Genomic DNA, 17,552 nt, shown 5'->3' with positions numbered 1-17,552 from the left:
AACAAGAACCTACAAGTAATGTAAGACATGCATACCTTTTTCATACCATTAGATCAAAAACCGCAAGAGATTTGGCTTACACTGATAGTATGTTTATCAGTGCATTGACCCTCTTGTGGTGTTAGAAAGTCATAAAGATTCAGAAACCATGCCAACATGTACCATTATACCAGAGGTACTCTAAACAAACAAGGGTGAGTGAAGAGACTAGGGAGTCCTGACATCTCCTATCATCACTTTGGGGGTGAGGTCAAAGGCTGCAGTAATGCCAAGTCAGCCCTTAATCTCTGGTTCCACTTTGCTGCCTTTTCCACGTGCTAAAGCAGTGAGGTTTCTTAGCCCTGTCCTCTGTGTTCACTCCCAGACTCGGAAAGTCACCAGTGTAGCTAGAGGAGTGGAGGCAATGCCCTGTGTCTCATCATTGCTGAGCTATGAGCAGAGCCCATCTAGATAGATCCACCAATAAGCCACCAGTGGAAGGAGAGCATGTACCATACAGACATATTTTGAGAGAAGTCAATGACAGGGCTTGGAACAAAACAGTGGGTGTTTTTGCCTCAATAATACCCATGAAAGCTGACTGCCCATTTACTGCTTCTGTTTACCATGCTTTCCTATGGTTGTAATAGACCCTCATTTTGCTTGACTACACTTGGCCATGGGAATATTGATTATTTCGCTCAGGGCCCAGTGTTGTAAAACCCAGTGCAGGCATATTATAAGCACAGCAAAAGTGATGCAATGCTATGGCAAAACATCAAAAATTGAACTATGTATGACAAGTACCACATACAAACAACCTCTCATAACACATATTCAGTGATGAATTCTGTGAAATATAGCTGAGCAGATCATCCTTTTTTTGCACATAGTACATCAGGCACATACTGTATATATTTCGGATATGAGTGCAGGATGGATAGAAAAAACAAATTATTTACACGAATTGACCCCTTTAAACAGGTATGTCTATTTAACAAAGACAAAACAAAAACTAAAGTGGGATAAAAAAAAAACATTAAATAAATCTTCAGAACAGCAATCACAGTGTTTTTTGTTTTAAAAGAAATGATCAGGCACTGTCCTGCAGCTCCTGTAGATACCACAGGTCTGGCACCAGTGGGAGCTGTACAAATGTGATTTAGTGATGAAGGGCACAGAGAAATCTCCAAGCCGGCAATCTCACATCTAAAAGATCAAGGGGCAGTAGGTTTGTGGAACAAGTTTCTAGCCATAGGGGAGGCCGCAATAATAATAACAGGGAATCATCTGAGCAGCTGGAGACTTTATTACTATGAAATCTGCTCCCAAAACTGGAAGACTGTACTTTAACTCACAACGCACAGCTGAGCTGAATCTATGGTTTAAGTAACAATGAAAAGACACATATGATAAAAGGAATCTTTTCCAGATAAAACCATGAGGTAAAGGAAGATGCTGCTAGCTTACATTTGGAGTTGCTGGGAAACCATGCTTTTCCATACAGAACAAGAACAGTGATGACTGCTCTGATGACCTTTTCCCCTGCTCTTCCCCACATGTGAGCCTCCAGCTTCTCTGGCATTTTTGAAACTAAAAAAAGTTTGACAGCACAGACATCTAGAACAACAAGGCATATGATAGAGTCATAAGCGCGAACTATGGCAGGAGACATGAAACCATTGTTTCAAGAATCAAGTGTGATCCACGTACCAGGTTTTGCTCCAATACTGACATGAGAAACACTTGCAGGGGCTAATTCACCACGACCGCCAAATTAACACACTCAGGCTGTTTGCTCAGCTGCCCTCAAAGAAATTTCTCTGGCTCATATCTGCAGTTATTAACAAGAGCGTGTGCCTCAGCAGAAAATGTTCATCAGCCTTGACATAAAAACACATAATAATGCTTGGAGCTTCTAGTCATGTTGCTACAAACGGTTTTGAAGATGCCCACCCACTTCAAACACAATTCTTTCTACTTTACTGCTTGGGTTGAATAGCACTCATAAACTTCTATTATTGTTTATCATCACACATTTAAGTTCATCAGTGCGTCTTGAGGGAAAAAAAAAAGAACTTGTGGCTTTTGGCAGCTGGGGTATTTTACTGAGAAAACTGAGCGCAGCTGTGTGGCAAGCTGCATCTTGTCCAGCATCTCCCGAAACGTTACAGAACACGGTGCTCCCTCTAAAGAACCACTCTTCCATGTGGAGTCAATGACAGAAACAGAGGAAGAAAAAAAGAGACGCGCACAAATTCCAAACGTGTCTCAGAGTAATAATTACTGGATTATTTTGAATAAACGTGGATCTTTAAGCAGAGAAAGGGAGTACATTTTATAGCACCCGAAAACGGATTCTAACCCCTAATCTTAAAGAGTCAGTCAGTCTGTGATACAAAGGCACCGGATTACATGTAACGCTTTGTGAATGTTTTTATGTAAAGAAAAGAACATGGCCCAGAGGAAACCCAGAAGGTCCCAGCAGTGAGTTTCCCATCATTAAGAAACAAATGAGTCTACTTTTCTTAATGTATCAAACAAAAAAACCAACAACAACAGTAAATGAATTTCTTTGTTTATTTCAAGAAATTAAGCAATGCCATTCACACCCCCTCCCACTGCCATCACAGCATAGCAACCTTAGTAAAAACATATGGATTTATTGGGAAGGAATCAGTTTAACTCTGCAATAACAGAATTTATTGACAGTGGATTCTTGTCCCATGGACACAACTGCGAATCTTATTTTAGATTCTGTGGTGTGCTGGGTCTCGGGTCAGCTCCCTGGAGCAATCCTGAGATGTCTGCAGCTGTCCTAGCCCTAAAAAAGGTGTGACCTGTTGTGGGAAGGCTCTGTGTGAAAGCCTGTAAAGGGCCAAAGAAGGAGGGGAGTTCACTGAAAAGCCTGGTGAATTCCTCCCTGGAATCTCTCACTCCCAGGCCACACCGCAGAGAACCTGCTTCCCAGATTCTGTTGCTATCAGCGCAGAGAACGGAAGTGAGGGCACTTTCAAATACGTGATCTTACACACGCAGTGCAACACGCAACTCTATAGCCTGCGGCAGGCCTGTGAAAGTACGAGCTCCTTCTAGAAAGGCAATTGCCCCCTATCACAATTGGGAGGAAAAAGCTATTTCATTTTAGTACACAGAATTCAGGCTCGGTCCTGAGAAGAGTTGGAACCTTCAGAACTGGTCTGTCCCTTTAAGGCAACACACATTGAAACACACGCACCAGCAGCGCCAACTCTAACTTGGCTTTTGCACCACAGCATGACACAGCACAGGCACCTTTTTGAAATGGATTCATTGTTTTAATATTGGCATAAGACAGCAGAACCTCTATCGAAGTGCTTTTAAGATGTCGTAGGTGCATGACCCAATTTAAATGGCGTGTGAACTCTGTTCTGGAATCCTGGCAGGACTTTTTCCCTTTTTGAATTAGTATCTTGCTCTACAAAATCACAGCAATGTGAAATAATCGCACGCCTTCAAGTGTTGCCTCAATGTACAGTGAAATATCAGTGGCTTTTTTTCTTCATAGGTACGACAGAGAAATTAACTAAATTCATGTGAATACTGTACTAAGAAATTATCGGTGAGCTTTCCTATTCCTTTTCCCCAGACTGTGCAGTTTAGAAGAGTACCTGTGGTTCAGTGCAAGACAATCAATGAGGCTTTTAACCATTACAGCGGAGGGCTTTCACTTTGCACCGAGGCCATCAGCTACAGCGTCTAGCAGTCGTGCTCCTGTATAATCAGGCGGCTGTCCTCAAGTAGAACAGTGAACTGCTGCTGGCTCTTGTCTCACCTATGCTTTTGGTCCTGGGCAGCTTTCACGGCCAGGATACAGGACACCCCCATCTCGATTCGGGATAAACAGAGAGGCGCCCCATAGGCTTCAGTGTTTCCTGCACAAGACCCCTGCCTTTATGGCCATACAGTGTGGATGAGTGCTGGCCACACAAAGCATGTAATTCACATAACATGCACTGAAACATGATTCTTATGGTGAAGTTAGTAAGTAAACCGTTGTATCTGCGCTGCACTGCTCACTAATCCATTTGGGGAAAATTAATTTTCTTGCCTCAGGGGAAAAGTGTTGATTTTGCTGCTCTGCTGTTCCACTAAGAGCTGAGTCTAATTTTACAGCAGGATGGGATCAAAGACCCTTCTGTAGAGCACTCTTCAGCAATCTGGGCTTTAAAGCAGATCACAGAAGCAATGCACAGTCTGTGCCAGGTCTGTAGATACCAACACACACCTTGTTTGAGTAAGTAGCTTTTCTTCCCCCATCAAAAACTGTGCAATAGCTTGTTTGTCAATGAAACCTGCGTGTTCACATGGGATTAATGAAATGTATTGGAAACCTGAGAATGCAAGAGTTTGAGAGTTACTTCTCTTCTCCTACACACGCATTCCCATTGTAAACTTACATCATATAGACCCTGGATTAAAGAGAGAGGGTAATAAATTATACAGAGCTTTCTGATCACATTCCTCTTGGTTGCTTCTGAATAGTACTCTTCTGGAGAGTGGAAAAACAGCTTTCATGGTTGCATGTTAATTTTGCAATCTTTAAGATCTTGGGCGGGTTTCCTTAAGCCCCCACGCTAAAACCGATATCACACGCTACAGAACGTCAAATAAACTTCTGTTCTTTTTCTTTGCTGGGGAATAAAATTTAGCTGTGTCTGTTAATGCAGCTCTTAATCCAATTTCTTTTTGCAGAAAGAGAAGAAACCTAATGGTGAGCCTGGGTCCTCAGCAGGCTGTTTTCAGAGAAGGAGGCCACGATCCCTCCACCCCCCCTGATTACATCTGAGAAGTCGAGGTTTTCAGACAGCAAGAGGCCGCCATTCACCAACAGCCTGGCAGGAGAAGGGGGAGGAACTGGCTAACTGTCTTAAAAACAGCAGCAGTGTAGGAGTTCAAGTGAGCTGAGTACAGCCTTGTACAGCAATGCCTCATTTCTCACTGGACTCTGTGCTTATCTGCCAACACAACCAACTCACATTTATCTTTAAAACTAACAGCGTACATTCACACACCCCTTACCTCAAAACCAGGTGGGGCCAGGTCATTAAACATAATCTCTTTACACTATCCCACCCCCTTTTCAATTGATTACTCCCGGTCTTATGGTTTCTCTTTTATTTGCAGAGGTCAAAGGTCTGAATGCAGTGTTGCTGTCAGTTTGGGTGGCAGTTCTTTAGTTTATTAACTCTGCTAGCAGTTCTGGAAGCCCCCAAGGCAGCAGTTGCCAATCCAGGAGGCCCTGCTTGTTTTTGTTCCAGCTGAGCCTTCACTTACCCAGTCGAATCCTTAACTGACCGAATAACAGAATTCATTTAAACTACTTAATTCTCTTAAACATGTTGGAAACTGCTCGCCTAAGTGACTTCAAGTCTCTGAAGTTTGAGTGGAAACAAACCTGCACAGGACTGAATCAAGAACAGTCAGTGCAGTTAGGGAAGTTTCCAGACAATCAGGCATCAGGTTTAAGGGTTCCCAGGATCATGCCAGGGCAGGTCAAGCCCTTCAGACCCTGTCACGTTACAATGAACCCCTCACCAACATTGAGGAGTCTAGACTGCAGATTGTCCACACCACTGTTTTTTTTTTGTCTAAGCGTCTGCATCAGGCCACTCATTCCCCACAAGGCCAAGCTAACAGCTGCTCTGCTTGTGTTGCATATTTAAGTGGCGAATGTCATCTCAAACCCATGTTGGCGACTTGGCAGAAATGTCTGTTTTAATGTGGCAGTGCCACGCTCTCATTGCTAAACACACACGAAGCTAGGGAGAAAAATCCGGAAAAAAAATCAGCAAAACTGAATACTGCTGCATAAGACTGCAACTGGAGTCCATGAAGTGCTCAGCGCCAGCCAAGATCAGCAGCTTTTTGTCCATGCAGTCTTTCACACTGACCGTGGCTCAGGGAAATGAGCAAAGCAGATACAGCTCAGCAGCACTGAACAGTTCTAAGTCCATTTAAAAGACATTTAAAAGCCAAGTGCATCAAGAAATGCCTACACTTCAATTCCACATGAAACTAGAATTGCAGCTACAAGTACGGAACATACAGTGGTGTGAAAAAGTGTTTCCGTATTTCTTTTATTTTGCATGTTTGTCACACTGAAATGTTTCAGATCAAACAAATTGAAATATTAGACAAAGATAATACAAGTAAACACAAAATGCAGTTTTTAAATGAAGGTTTTTATTATTAAGGTAAAAAAAAAATCCAAACCTACATGGCCCTGTGTGAAAAAGTGATTGCCCCCTAAACCTAATAACTGGTTGGGCCACCCTTAGCAGCAACAACTGCAATCAAGCGGTTGCGATAACTGGCAATGAGTCTTTTACAGAGCTGTGGAGGAATTTTGGCCCACTCATCTTTGCAGAATTCTTGTAATTCAGCCACATTGGCGGGTTTTCGAACCTTAACCGTTTTTCTAAGGTCATGCCACAACATCTCAATCGGATTCAGGTTAGGACTTTGACTAGGCCACTCCAAAGTATTAATTTTGTTTTTCTTAAGCCATTCAGAGGTGGACCTGCTGGTGTGTTTTGGATCATTGTCCTGCTGCAGAACCCAAGTGCGCTTCAGCTTGAGGTCACGAACAGATGGCCAGACATTCTCCTTCAGGATTTTTTGGTAGACAGCAGAATTCATGGTTCCATTTACCACAGCAAGTCTTCCAGGTCCTCAAGCAGCAAAACAGCCCCAGACCATCACACTACCACCACCATATTTTACTGTTGGTATGATGTTCCTTTTCTGAAATGCTGTGTTACTTTTACGCCAGATGTAATGGGACATACACCTTCCAAAAAGTTCAACTTTTGTCTCTTCAGTCCCCAGAGTATTTTCCCAAAAGTCTTGGGGATCATCAAGATCCCCAAGAAGTGGCGGAGCGGTGGCTCTGTGGCTCAGGATCTGCGCCTGTGACTGGAAGGTTGCCGGTTCAAATCCCGCAGCCGGCAGAGGAATCCTACTCTGTTGGGCCCCTGAGCAAGGCCCTTAACCCTAACTGCTCCAGGGGCGCCGTACAATGGCAGACCCTGCGCTCTGACCCCAAGCTTCTCTCCCTGTCTCTGTGTCTGTGTCTCCATGGAGAAAAGCTGGGGTATGCGAAAAGGCGCATTCCTAATGCAAGAAATTGTATAGGGCTAATAAAGAAATATTAAAGATATTTTCTGGCAAAATTGAGACGAGCCTTTATGTTCTTTTTGCTCAGCAGTGGTTTTCGTCTAGGAACTCTGCCATGCAGGCCATTTTTGCCCAGTCTCTTTCTTATGGTGGAGTCATGAACACTGACCTTAACTTAGGCAAGTGAAGCTTGCAGTTCTTTGGATGTTGTTGTGGGATTTTTTGTGACCTCTTGGATGAGTCGTCGCTGCGCTCTTGGGGTAATTTTGGTTGGCCGGCGACCCCTGGGAAGGTTCACCACTGTTCCATGTTTTCGCCATTTGTGGATAATGGCTCTCACTGTGGTTCGCTGGAGTCCCAAAGCTTTAGAAATGGCTTTATAACCTTTTCCAGACTGATAAATCTCAATTACTCTGTTTCTCATTTGTTCCTGAATTTCTATGGATCGCAGCATGATGTGTAGCTTTTGAGGATCTTTTGGTCTACTTCACTTTGTCAGGCAGGTCCTATTTAAGTGATTTCTTGATTGAGAACAGGTGTGGCAGTAATAAGGCCTGGGTGTGGCTAGTTAAATTGAACTCAGCTTTCCAAAGATGCGATAAACCACAGTTGATTTATGATTTATATTGATTTATCACTTTTTCACACAGGGCCATGTAGGTTTGGATTTTTTTTCCCTTAATAATAAAAACCTTCATTTAAAAACTGCATTTTGCATTTACTTGTGTTATCTTTGTCTAATATTTCAATTTGTTTGATGATCTGAAACATTTCAGTGTGACAAACATGCAAAAAAATAAGAAATCAGGAAGGGGACAAACACTTTTTCACACCACTGTACATTACTATAGAAAATGAATGAGTCAAGGTGGTGGTGGAGGGGAGTCCCCATTACCTGTAAAGCGCTTTGAGTGGAGTGTCCAGAAAAGCGCTATATAAGTGTAAGCAATTATTATTATTATTATTATAAGGTGGATTAAGTCAGTAACTGTAATTCTTTTAGCTAGAAAAGGTAGTTACTAATTTAGTAATTCAACACATTTCCCAAAAGAGGAGTTGAATTTCTGAACACTGTGTGCATGAGCAGCACACTGACTTTAAACATTGGCACGCGTTACATCCATTAGGAATAGCAGTGATGTTAACCATAACTTATGAGATTTGGGACGACACCCAAAGCTTCTCTCCCTGTCTCTGTGTCTGTGTCTCCATGGAGAAAAGCTGGGGTATGCGAAAAGGCGCATTCCTAATGCAAGAAATTGTATAGGGCTAATAAAGAAATATTAAAGATATTTTCTGGCAAAATTGAGACGAGCCTTTATGTTCTTTTTGCTCAGCAGTGGTTTTCGTCTAGGAACTCTGCCATGCAGGCCATTTTTGCCCAGTCTCTTTCTTATGGTGGAGTCATGAACACTGACCTTAACTTAGGCAAGTGAAGCTTGCAGTTCTTTGGATGTTGTTGTGGGATTTTTTGTGACCTCTTGGATGAGTCGTCGCTGCGCTCTTGGGGTAATTTTGGTTGGCCGGCGACCCCTGGGAAGGTTCACCACTGTTCCATGTTTTCGCCATTTGTGGATAATGGCTCTCACTGTGGTTCGCTGGAGTCCCAAAACTTTAGAAATGGCTTTATAACCTTTTCCAGACTGATAAATCTCAATTACTCTGTTTCTCATTTGTTCCTGAATTTCTATGGATCGCAGCATGATGTGTAGCTTTTGAGGATCTTTTGGTCTACTTCACTTTGTCAGGCAGGTCCTATTTAAGTGATTTCTTGATTGAGAACAGGTGTGGCAGTAATAAGGCCTGGGTGTGGCTAGTTAAATTGAACTCAGCTTTCCAAAGATGCGATAAACCACAGTTGATTTATGATTTATATTGATTTATCACTTTTTCACACAGGGCCATGTAGGTTTGGATTTTTTTTCCCTTAATAATAAAAACCTTCATTTAAAAACTGCATTTTGCATTTACTTGTGTTATCTTTGTCTAATATTTCAATTTGTTTGATGATCTGAAACATTTCAGTGTGACAAACATGCAAAAAAATAAGAAATCAGGAAGGGGACAAACACTTTTTCACACCACTGTACATTACTATAGAAAATGAATGAGTCAAGGTGGTGGTGGAGGGGAGTCCCCATTACCTGTAAAGCGCTTTGAGTGGAGTGTCCAGAAAAGCGCTATATAAGTGTAAGCAATTATTATTATTATTATTATAAGGTGGATTAAGTCAGTAACTGTAATTCTTTTAGCTAGAAAAGGTAGTTACTAATTTAGTAATTCAACACATTTCCCAAAAGAGGAGTTGAATTTCTGAACACTGTGTGCATGAGCAGCACACTGACTTTAAACATTGGCACGCGTTACATCCATTAGGAATAGCAGTGATGTTAACCATAACTTATGAGATTTGGGACGACACCCTGATAAGTGCTTTCGATCAGCTGCCATCAAATGACAGAAGCACAGATATATCCCTAAATGCCCACCGGGATAGAGGAAACAAAAGAAATTAAGGACTGTTGGGTCATTAGTGAGGCTGCCAGCCCGCAAGTGCAAGAGCAGGCAGGCTGGTTGTGTGGGAGGTAGAGGAAGCTTAAAACCAGAGAGGAGAGAGGCGAGGAAAGAGTGACTATCATTACAGATCAGGTGCTGTTTGATGCTGGAATATCATGGTCTTTCCACCTGCGCTGTGAGGTCAGTCCCAGATGGGTTCTCTCTTCTCTCCCCTCAGGGAGGCCGCATGGTGCACATCTGCAACCAGATGTTAGTTGGAAACAAGGTTATTGCCCAGATACAAGCAGATAGGAGTGATGAATATACACACAATTCCCAAATGTTTTTTTCTTCAAAAAATAAACATTTGCCAAGTTCCCCATTGTGTCCTGGAAGTGGATAAAACAAAAAGAAAATTGCCTTTGACCTTTTTATTGGCCATTCTGCGGTTTGATGTCTTTCAGGCTCCATCCATGTTCCGTACAGAAGCTAACCCTGAGCTGCGCAGCACCCTCCCTTATTCAGAAATGCAGAGCCAAACCTGGGCGGTGGCAGCACAGCGATGAGAAGACATACCAAACAGCAGCAGCAGAGAAGCAACTGCTTTGCTTGTCGGGGACCTGCAGTAGCTCAACTGCCTTATCTTTATAGAGTCAACTCCCAAACAACAGGGGCGAGATGTCAGCCAGGTCAGATCACTGCCCATCCATAGCGTAATGGAAAAGGGAGAAGGGAAGCAAAAGCAATTATCAGATGAGCCGTTTGCACATGCTCCCATACACCCTCCAGAAAAATGAATTATACAGACGGTTATTATCCTCCTACGGACCGGTTCTGTGACTGCTGTAGCCCTCAAGATGTAAAATGATTGAGTGCTGGATAACAAACGCGCCCTGCAAAAGGAGGGCTGGGCTCAGGCAGCCCAGCCCAGGAGAAAGCAGACTGGGCATCTGGGTTGTGTTATGGCATCAAGGCTAGAGGACTGAAAAAGGACTTGAAGGGATTCTTTAGACTGTTAGGGCTTCTTCTAGATTGCCAGATGCACGAGACTCTGCTTGGAGGTCTCCTGCTGGAATGTAATGGAATACAGATGACCACGTGCAGTTTCACTTAACATATGGCCGCAGAGTCAGTAAAACCAACTCTGTCTCTGGCAGCACTGGAGAGTGGGAGAATGAATATCAAAAAGTTATAAAAAAGGTACTCAGAGTTAGAACCACAAAAGGTATAAGAGCATTCATTACTCTAGCATTGCTATCAGAAGGATTATAGTTAATATGGAGCCACGACAATCAGCTAAGCCAAGAGCTTTTGAAAAAATTAATTAAAAATGAGAACAATGAACTCCAAGGCGAAAGCGTTTCCAAATATTTCAGGTTCGGAAAAACTGAAAATTGCAGCTGTAATTATATTACATAATTTCCATCTAAGACAAATTTGACAGTGGCATGATCGGTTCTTGGCAGAGGTTCTTTAATCATTGGAAATACATTTAAAACCTAGAGTAGGAGGCGCTTCCTGATGCAAAGGATTGTGTAAGTCTGAAACTAGCTACCCAGACACGTTGCTGAAATCGATACCCTGGCTGCTGTCATGAAACAGCTGTATGAGATCAACTTTAGCAAGTACCAAAGATGGCTGAACAGCCTCTTCTCGTTTGTGACATTCGATATGAAGCTTTGTATTAGCCATCTAAAGATGCCTGTACATTAAAAGCCAGATAAACTCACTTACTTCAGTAATTTTATTTCCCATCTTCTGCTCTCAAGTGTTGGGCTGTCTTCCCTGATGTCCACTTCTTACAACATTAAAAAGCTGCAGTTTAACAAAACAGAACCCATTCCACAAATTTCAGCATGAACTCATCCAAATGAAAAGGCTTTTTTTATAAGCATTGGTTCAATGATGGAACCTGTATATGATGAAGGTCAGTAAATAAGGCCTATCATAAATGACCATTTGTTTGGGCAGCGGGAAGTGGGTCACTTCTCAGACAGTTGCAGGTCACATGAAAACCAGGATATGCGCAACTTAAGCCGTGCTTTCATCACACAAGAAAAAACGTGCAGCCACAAATAAAAACAACATACAACTCCTGCTGTCCTACTGCCAAGTGGTGTGTCACTCTTATAAACTCTGTCTGAACATGAACTACTACTGAGAAGCTGCTGCGTGAGTGCAAGGGAATAAACAGGTTCATTTCATGCCGGAAAGCACAAAGAAAGAAGAAAAAACAGAACAGCTGAAGGCTCCACAGGCAAAGTATCTTCTTCTTTTAGTGGTCTTATTTTAGCCTCTGCTTGTTTCTTTACTGCTAAGAAAACTGAACAAATATATAATTACTATTATGGAAACTGCATAACTACAGAATATGAGAACTATACTAAATTCTATAACAGTTTATACTTCTGAAAAACACTGAAATACATATTACTCTATATTAAAGTCAGTCTATAGAATACTTTGTGGCTCTTTTAGTGTCTTTTTAGAGAAATTAGAAATAGAAAACCTAACAAATTAATACAAAAGAAGAGCTTAATTCAGTGTGAAGCAGTCCGTTTCCTTTCTTGGTGTCTCTGGCTTGTCTTATACACCTTTTTTCATGCAAGTTTCCTTACGATACATGTAATATTGAATGCAATACCCTTGTTTTAAAGGGTCTACAATTTCTTAGACTTTGCGCAGGTTCAGCACAATTGGAAAGAAAAGTTTCCAAAGCTTTTTAGGAAGTATATTCTACTCTATGATACTTTTCTACACTTTGTCTAAGGGGGCCTGGCAGGTTTTCAAAGGCAGCACGCGTGCTGTCCCAAGTTCTTTGACAGGCAACAGTGCATGTCTAAACCTCTGTCATGACCCAGTGCTCCATGCCGACAGGAGTGTTAGAGGGTCAGTGCATAGAGAATACACACTGACACTTCATTTAAGACTATTGTTTTCCATTAACTTCCATTTATGATTATACGATCTACTGTTACACAGATCATGATTCTATATGTTAAGCATAAAATTGAAATTCATTGATAGCAGGTGCATTATGAGTGAAATAATCACTTCATTTCTTTAGGGTTTCAAACCATAGGACCCCAAGTACGCCCCATACAGGAGGGGACTCCCTTCTTTCCCCACTGAGGTGCAGCAACAGCCTGGGTGACACACAGCAGCTGCTCTGCACCAGTAGCCTCACTGCACAGACGATCAATGAGACGTGCTCCACCAATTGAATTTAGGGGAAACATTAGAGTAGGCTTCAGGTGCACAAGCACATAGTAAATTAAGGCAGGATAATGGGCTTAACACCCCTACTCTTTTGAAAAATGCCTTTGGATCTTTAATAATCATGTAGCCATGACTTAAATGTCATGAGTTAAATATCTGAGGATCTGAAAGACAATACTTCCTACAGCCCGGTGTTCCCTGGTACCATACTGGAGCACTGATGTGGACATTCTGGTCCAAAGCGGAAAGGGATGCCTACTGGTCCACCGGTACCATTAGCAATAGGAACCTGTTTTTTCTTGGAGGGCTCTAGCCCCAGTACTGACATGGCCCAACCTTGCTTAACTCCTGATGTCTGATTTTATCCGATACCTCTGTCTAAATAATAATAGCAAAAAGCACAATGTAGAAAGAAGAAAAAGAATTGGTGGTATTGACTATAGAATCAGTAGCATTGTCATTTGAACTGCAATTGAAATTAAAGTATTTGTTTTCATCTATTAAAAACCCTTTAAATGGCCCATTAAAAGGTTAAATACACAGACAGGTCAAAGGGCAGAAGGATAAAAATGGATCAGCCCCACTCCCATCAGTGTGTGGACAGTGTGAAGTCCCTGGAGTCTTGTCTGATAGGCACATCAATATAACCCCTCTAAATCTCCATTAATTATACAAGAAAGATTAGCTCTTTCATTGGGAGCGGGAGTCCTCACAAGGAAGGTGATATTGCTTCCTATAGAGGCTCACCAATACTGCTCTTTCAGGTGATCAGGAGCAGCAGGACACGCGAACTGATAACACAGTGTCTTCCTCACTTCCACACGTGGCCTGTCCATAGTCCTGGTGCTGGGGTAAATCAGAGAGGGTGGGAGACACGTTTTAGTTGTTTCATAGCACAAAAGTGATCTGCTGAATTACTGGGGTCCTGGGGTCCTGTCCCCCAGGACCAGCAAGTGATTGGCTGCATGTTGTACCTTCAGAATAAAGGGCATGCTCACTGAAAAGTCTAGGCTGTGCTACAATAAACACTGTGTTAGCAAGTCACATTTTTGTCATTCACCCTGTAAAACCTTCTGCCCATCTTGTCGTTCTGACAGCCTCATCACATCCCCTGCCATGTCCTGCTGTGCAGCATATCCGCAGTGCCACAGTGAGATTCACGCTGCAGTTGAGGATTACAGAACTAATCTCAGGCTGGTTAGAATAAATATGTTTTCTGAAGAAACATCACAAAAATAAACAGAGTTGACATCTTATCTCTGATTGATCCTATTTAAAGGTACCTGCCGATATGTATTTCTGTATTGATGTTAGCAGTTCCATTCTGCTTTGCATTAATTTCATGTAGAAGAAGATGTACTATAGGCCCCAGCCTAATGCAAATATTTATGTCAGCCATTTAATGTAGATACAAAGTTCGGGCTTATGGGTCTTCTTGTAATGGACGGCTTGTATTTTCTCTGAAGTGCTTAATCAAGACGGTGTTGTAGGCTCCTTGTGTAGGCTGGCAGGTGAGTGAGATTGCGATTAATAAACATCTTCAAGGAGGACGCAATCATGCTCAGATAGGCTGTGCTACCTGAAATGCGGTGATGGGTTTAAAAACTTGCAGGCTCAGAAAGAAAGAAATGATCACCACACATTGAGCTCACTCCACTTCAAAGCTCCTTTAGCAGGTCAGACACAGCACATGTGGTTCTATATTTGCTGAGCTTTGAGATTTACATGGTTACTGCAAATCTACAAGCAAAATCAGCAACAGTCCTGAAGAATGGACAACCTTTTTCATGAAGAAGAATTACCTTGATGACGTACACACACACTTGCTGAATGATTTAATTATCGCAAATTAGCAGTAATTTACAGCCATACGTCACTACCTGTCTCCAATTACATGAGTATCAAGTCCCACAGTGCATCTACAGTATCAATTAACAGGACTTTCAAATGCTGTAACTGTGCTTCCATATAATGAAAAATGCTATGTTGACACCTCTGTGAACTTTCTACATATGATAATGCTGATGATAATAAGTCACATGTGTTTCAGAATGACAGTCAAAGTGAACTATAGATGGTGGTGGAGGGAGATATCAGGCCTTTTTTAGTCTTTTTTAAACGATGACATTAGTCGATCTAGAGAGAAGAGATTCCACATAATTTAAAACCCTGTAAACACAACGCCGGCAGTCAGAGACATAACATGGTGTTCTTGTGCAAGACCGACCGATGTTTACAATTACTGCTCCCCATTGTTTTCAATTACTCAGAAAACAATTCTCCTAATACCTTTGGCATTAACAACCACCCGTTAAAACCTGAAAACAAACCACATCTGTCAGCCAGCCAAGAAAAACAGAGGTTCTCTTGGCTCAGCACCAAGTGTTGTTCTACACCAAGGTAACACACTTAAATGGAAAGAGTGAGTTATAAATAAATAAAACAAGATTTTTCACTTTAGTCAAGCTGGCATGAACCCGGTCTTGGGAATCTATTTGACAGTGCTGGGAGGTGATTTAATAGAGCATATGTGCCAGTATCCCAACATAGCACTGCTGTTTTTAAATGGTTGCTGCACATCCCAAAACACCTGCCTGGCTGCGCCCATTTGCGTGGGTGAAACCAGTGACACAAGCAACCTGTTCACACATGGTGACACGCCGTCACGCACATGGAAAACCCAAAGAGATTAAAAAAAGAGCACCAACTACACTGGTGACACCGACTGAGAGGGTTATAAATAACTTACTCAAGACAAAACTGGATGTGTCTTAATGCAGCACTAGTTTCTACTTGTAGCAGCTTTCACTTATTTCCTGATGATCAACTGAAAAGGAAGCCATAGGACCCTGAGCTGTGACTGGGACCTGTGGTGTTTTTAGAAGGTCAAATTTAATTCAATTTATTTCCAGTTTAATTAGCATAGCAGATTAATCACTGGATAAAAGAATCTAGGACTTCAAGTTAAGACACAGCCACGAGTCCAGCTACTGAAAAACCCAAAACAACTTTCTCCCGGGGCTTTCCTGCTACAGCCCAAGGATCGTTTTACCGTTTATCAACAAGCGGTAGGGCTTTGGAAAATCACTGAGCCTTGTATAAGCCTCAGGCAAGACGAGAGCTTCCATCACCTCAGACAACTAGGGTCAACTCAAGCTGCTTTTATTTGTAGATCAAAAAACAAAAGAAAACAGCCAAACCAAGTGGCATTATGGAGCGTCCTGTAAATTGATAACCAGCACGCCAAGGTCAGCAGCAACTGCAGACTCTAAAAGACAACAAAGATGTTCTTGTGGTTTCTTGTGTACATTTCTAAAGTTATTTCTCCCTTTCCTGCACACACGCGATTGCAGGCGACTGCTGTGTTTCTGATTTATATTATAACATTCACCCCAGCTGGCAGGCCTCTGGGGCTATTAAGAGTCTTTCCATGTAAACAAAGTTGCAGAAAGTGGCATCAAAAAAATAAAAAAATGGTAGAGTAGAGGTTCCAACTCATGGAATCCTTACAGCACGTGGTGTGCTCTGATCAGGAAAGCAGGGCTCTCTCCGCCTCGTTAGGGTACAAGTGGGACTTTTACTTACTGTACAGAAAGCTGATGCGAGGGGTGATGTCCAGATCTGTTGCAGCAGCTGCATGGATGACTGCAAATAGAGCTGTGGCACACAGAAAGAACGGATGGGCACCGATAATCCACATGGCTACCCAAGAGCAGAGCTGCAGATGTGTCAATCTCCCCAGATATGGGAGCTCGTTCCCAGAAATAATTGAATCTCGGTACTGCTCAGCACTGGGCTTGGATCCCCAAGCGGCACTTTGTTCTGAGGCAAAAGGGTCTTCACGGGCTTCTTTTAACACAAACACGCATGGCAGGCTTCTGGGCTTCCTCTCCTTCAATCACATCTGTGGAGACAAGACAGAAATCACGATCATTCACTTTGTGGCCCAAACGGCGTAGCTAAAAATGAACCAAAAGGAAAACTAATTTACTAAGAAAGTTTTGCTTTGTCTGACTGATTGTGCTTTCATTGCTGTTGCCTGATTCCACCCCCCAGGCAATGACAATAAAAGCGACTATAGCAAAGCAAAAATTTAAAAGGTTAAATTCAAACCCATGAGATCCACAACACAAGCCAGACTAAATTCTAAATGATCAATAGATCCTGCCTGCATTTACAATCATGTGGCAAAGTCTCTTGCAGGCACATTGTTTCACAGGATCTGCTTTCTGAAGAAAGACATCAGATCTACCTGACAGCACAGGAAGAAGAAAGAGTTATTGGCATCACAATCCATATTTCTGTTTTGTTTGCCATTCGCTGTCCTTCACTAGCCTTCTCAGGAGAAGTTAAACCACACCACTGCTTCGTGCCAGCAATATGCAATGATCAGAGAGTTTTCCGATGAGATTATGCTGATTACAATGGAAACCACTGAGAATTCCACAGAAACAATAAATGAGAACTGTTTCAGTGGAGTGCAAAGTGTGATCAATACCTTGAGCAGTGTTAAAGTCTGTGCTGTTTTCACAGCAGTATTAACCTACTCAAAGCCCCAAAGACACACAATTTATCATTTTGTTCTCTTATTTTGTTACAATATATAATAATGTAGCAGATATAAACAATCTTGATGTAAATCACATATGTTTGGTTCATACAAAAACCATTATTTTGCATTGTAAAAAACACGCATTGCT

At 42.1% G+C, this 17,552-nt stretch overlaps 1 protein-coding gene across 5 annotated transcripts in view; it reads right to left on the bottom strand.

The window, feature by feature from the left end:
* Positions 1 to 17,552, bottom strand: part of sema4ba (sema domain, immunoglobulin domain (Ig), transmembrane domain (TM) and short cytoplasmic domain, (semaphorin) 4Ba) — a 76,399-nt gene that overhangs the window by 22,958 nt on the left and 35,889 nt on the right. For all 5 annotated transcript variants that reach the window (XM_015343691.2, XM_015343690.2, XM_015343694.2 and 2 more), the window contains exon 2: positions 16,438 to 16,756. In XM_015343691.2, coding sequence (XP_015199177.2) covers positions 16,438 to 16,552 — 115 coding nt within the window. In that variant the 5' untranslated portion in view covers positions 16,553 to 16,756. The remainder of the gene's footprint in view (positions 1 to 16,437; positions 16,757 to 17,552) is intronic.

The sequence above is a fragment of the Lepisosteus oculatus genome, chromosome 5, assembly GCF_040954835.1.
Source record: "Lepisosteus oculatus isolate fLepOcu1 chromosome 5, fLepOcu1.hap2, whole genome shotgun sequence".
Classification (NCBI taxonomy): Eukaryota; Metazoa; Chordata; class Actinopteri; order Semionotiformes; family Lepisosteidae; genus Lepisosteus; species Lepisosteus oculatus.
This window is presented reverse-complemented; position numbering and strand designations above follow the sequence as displayed.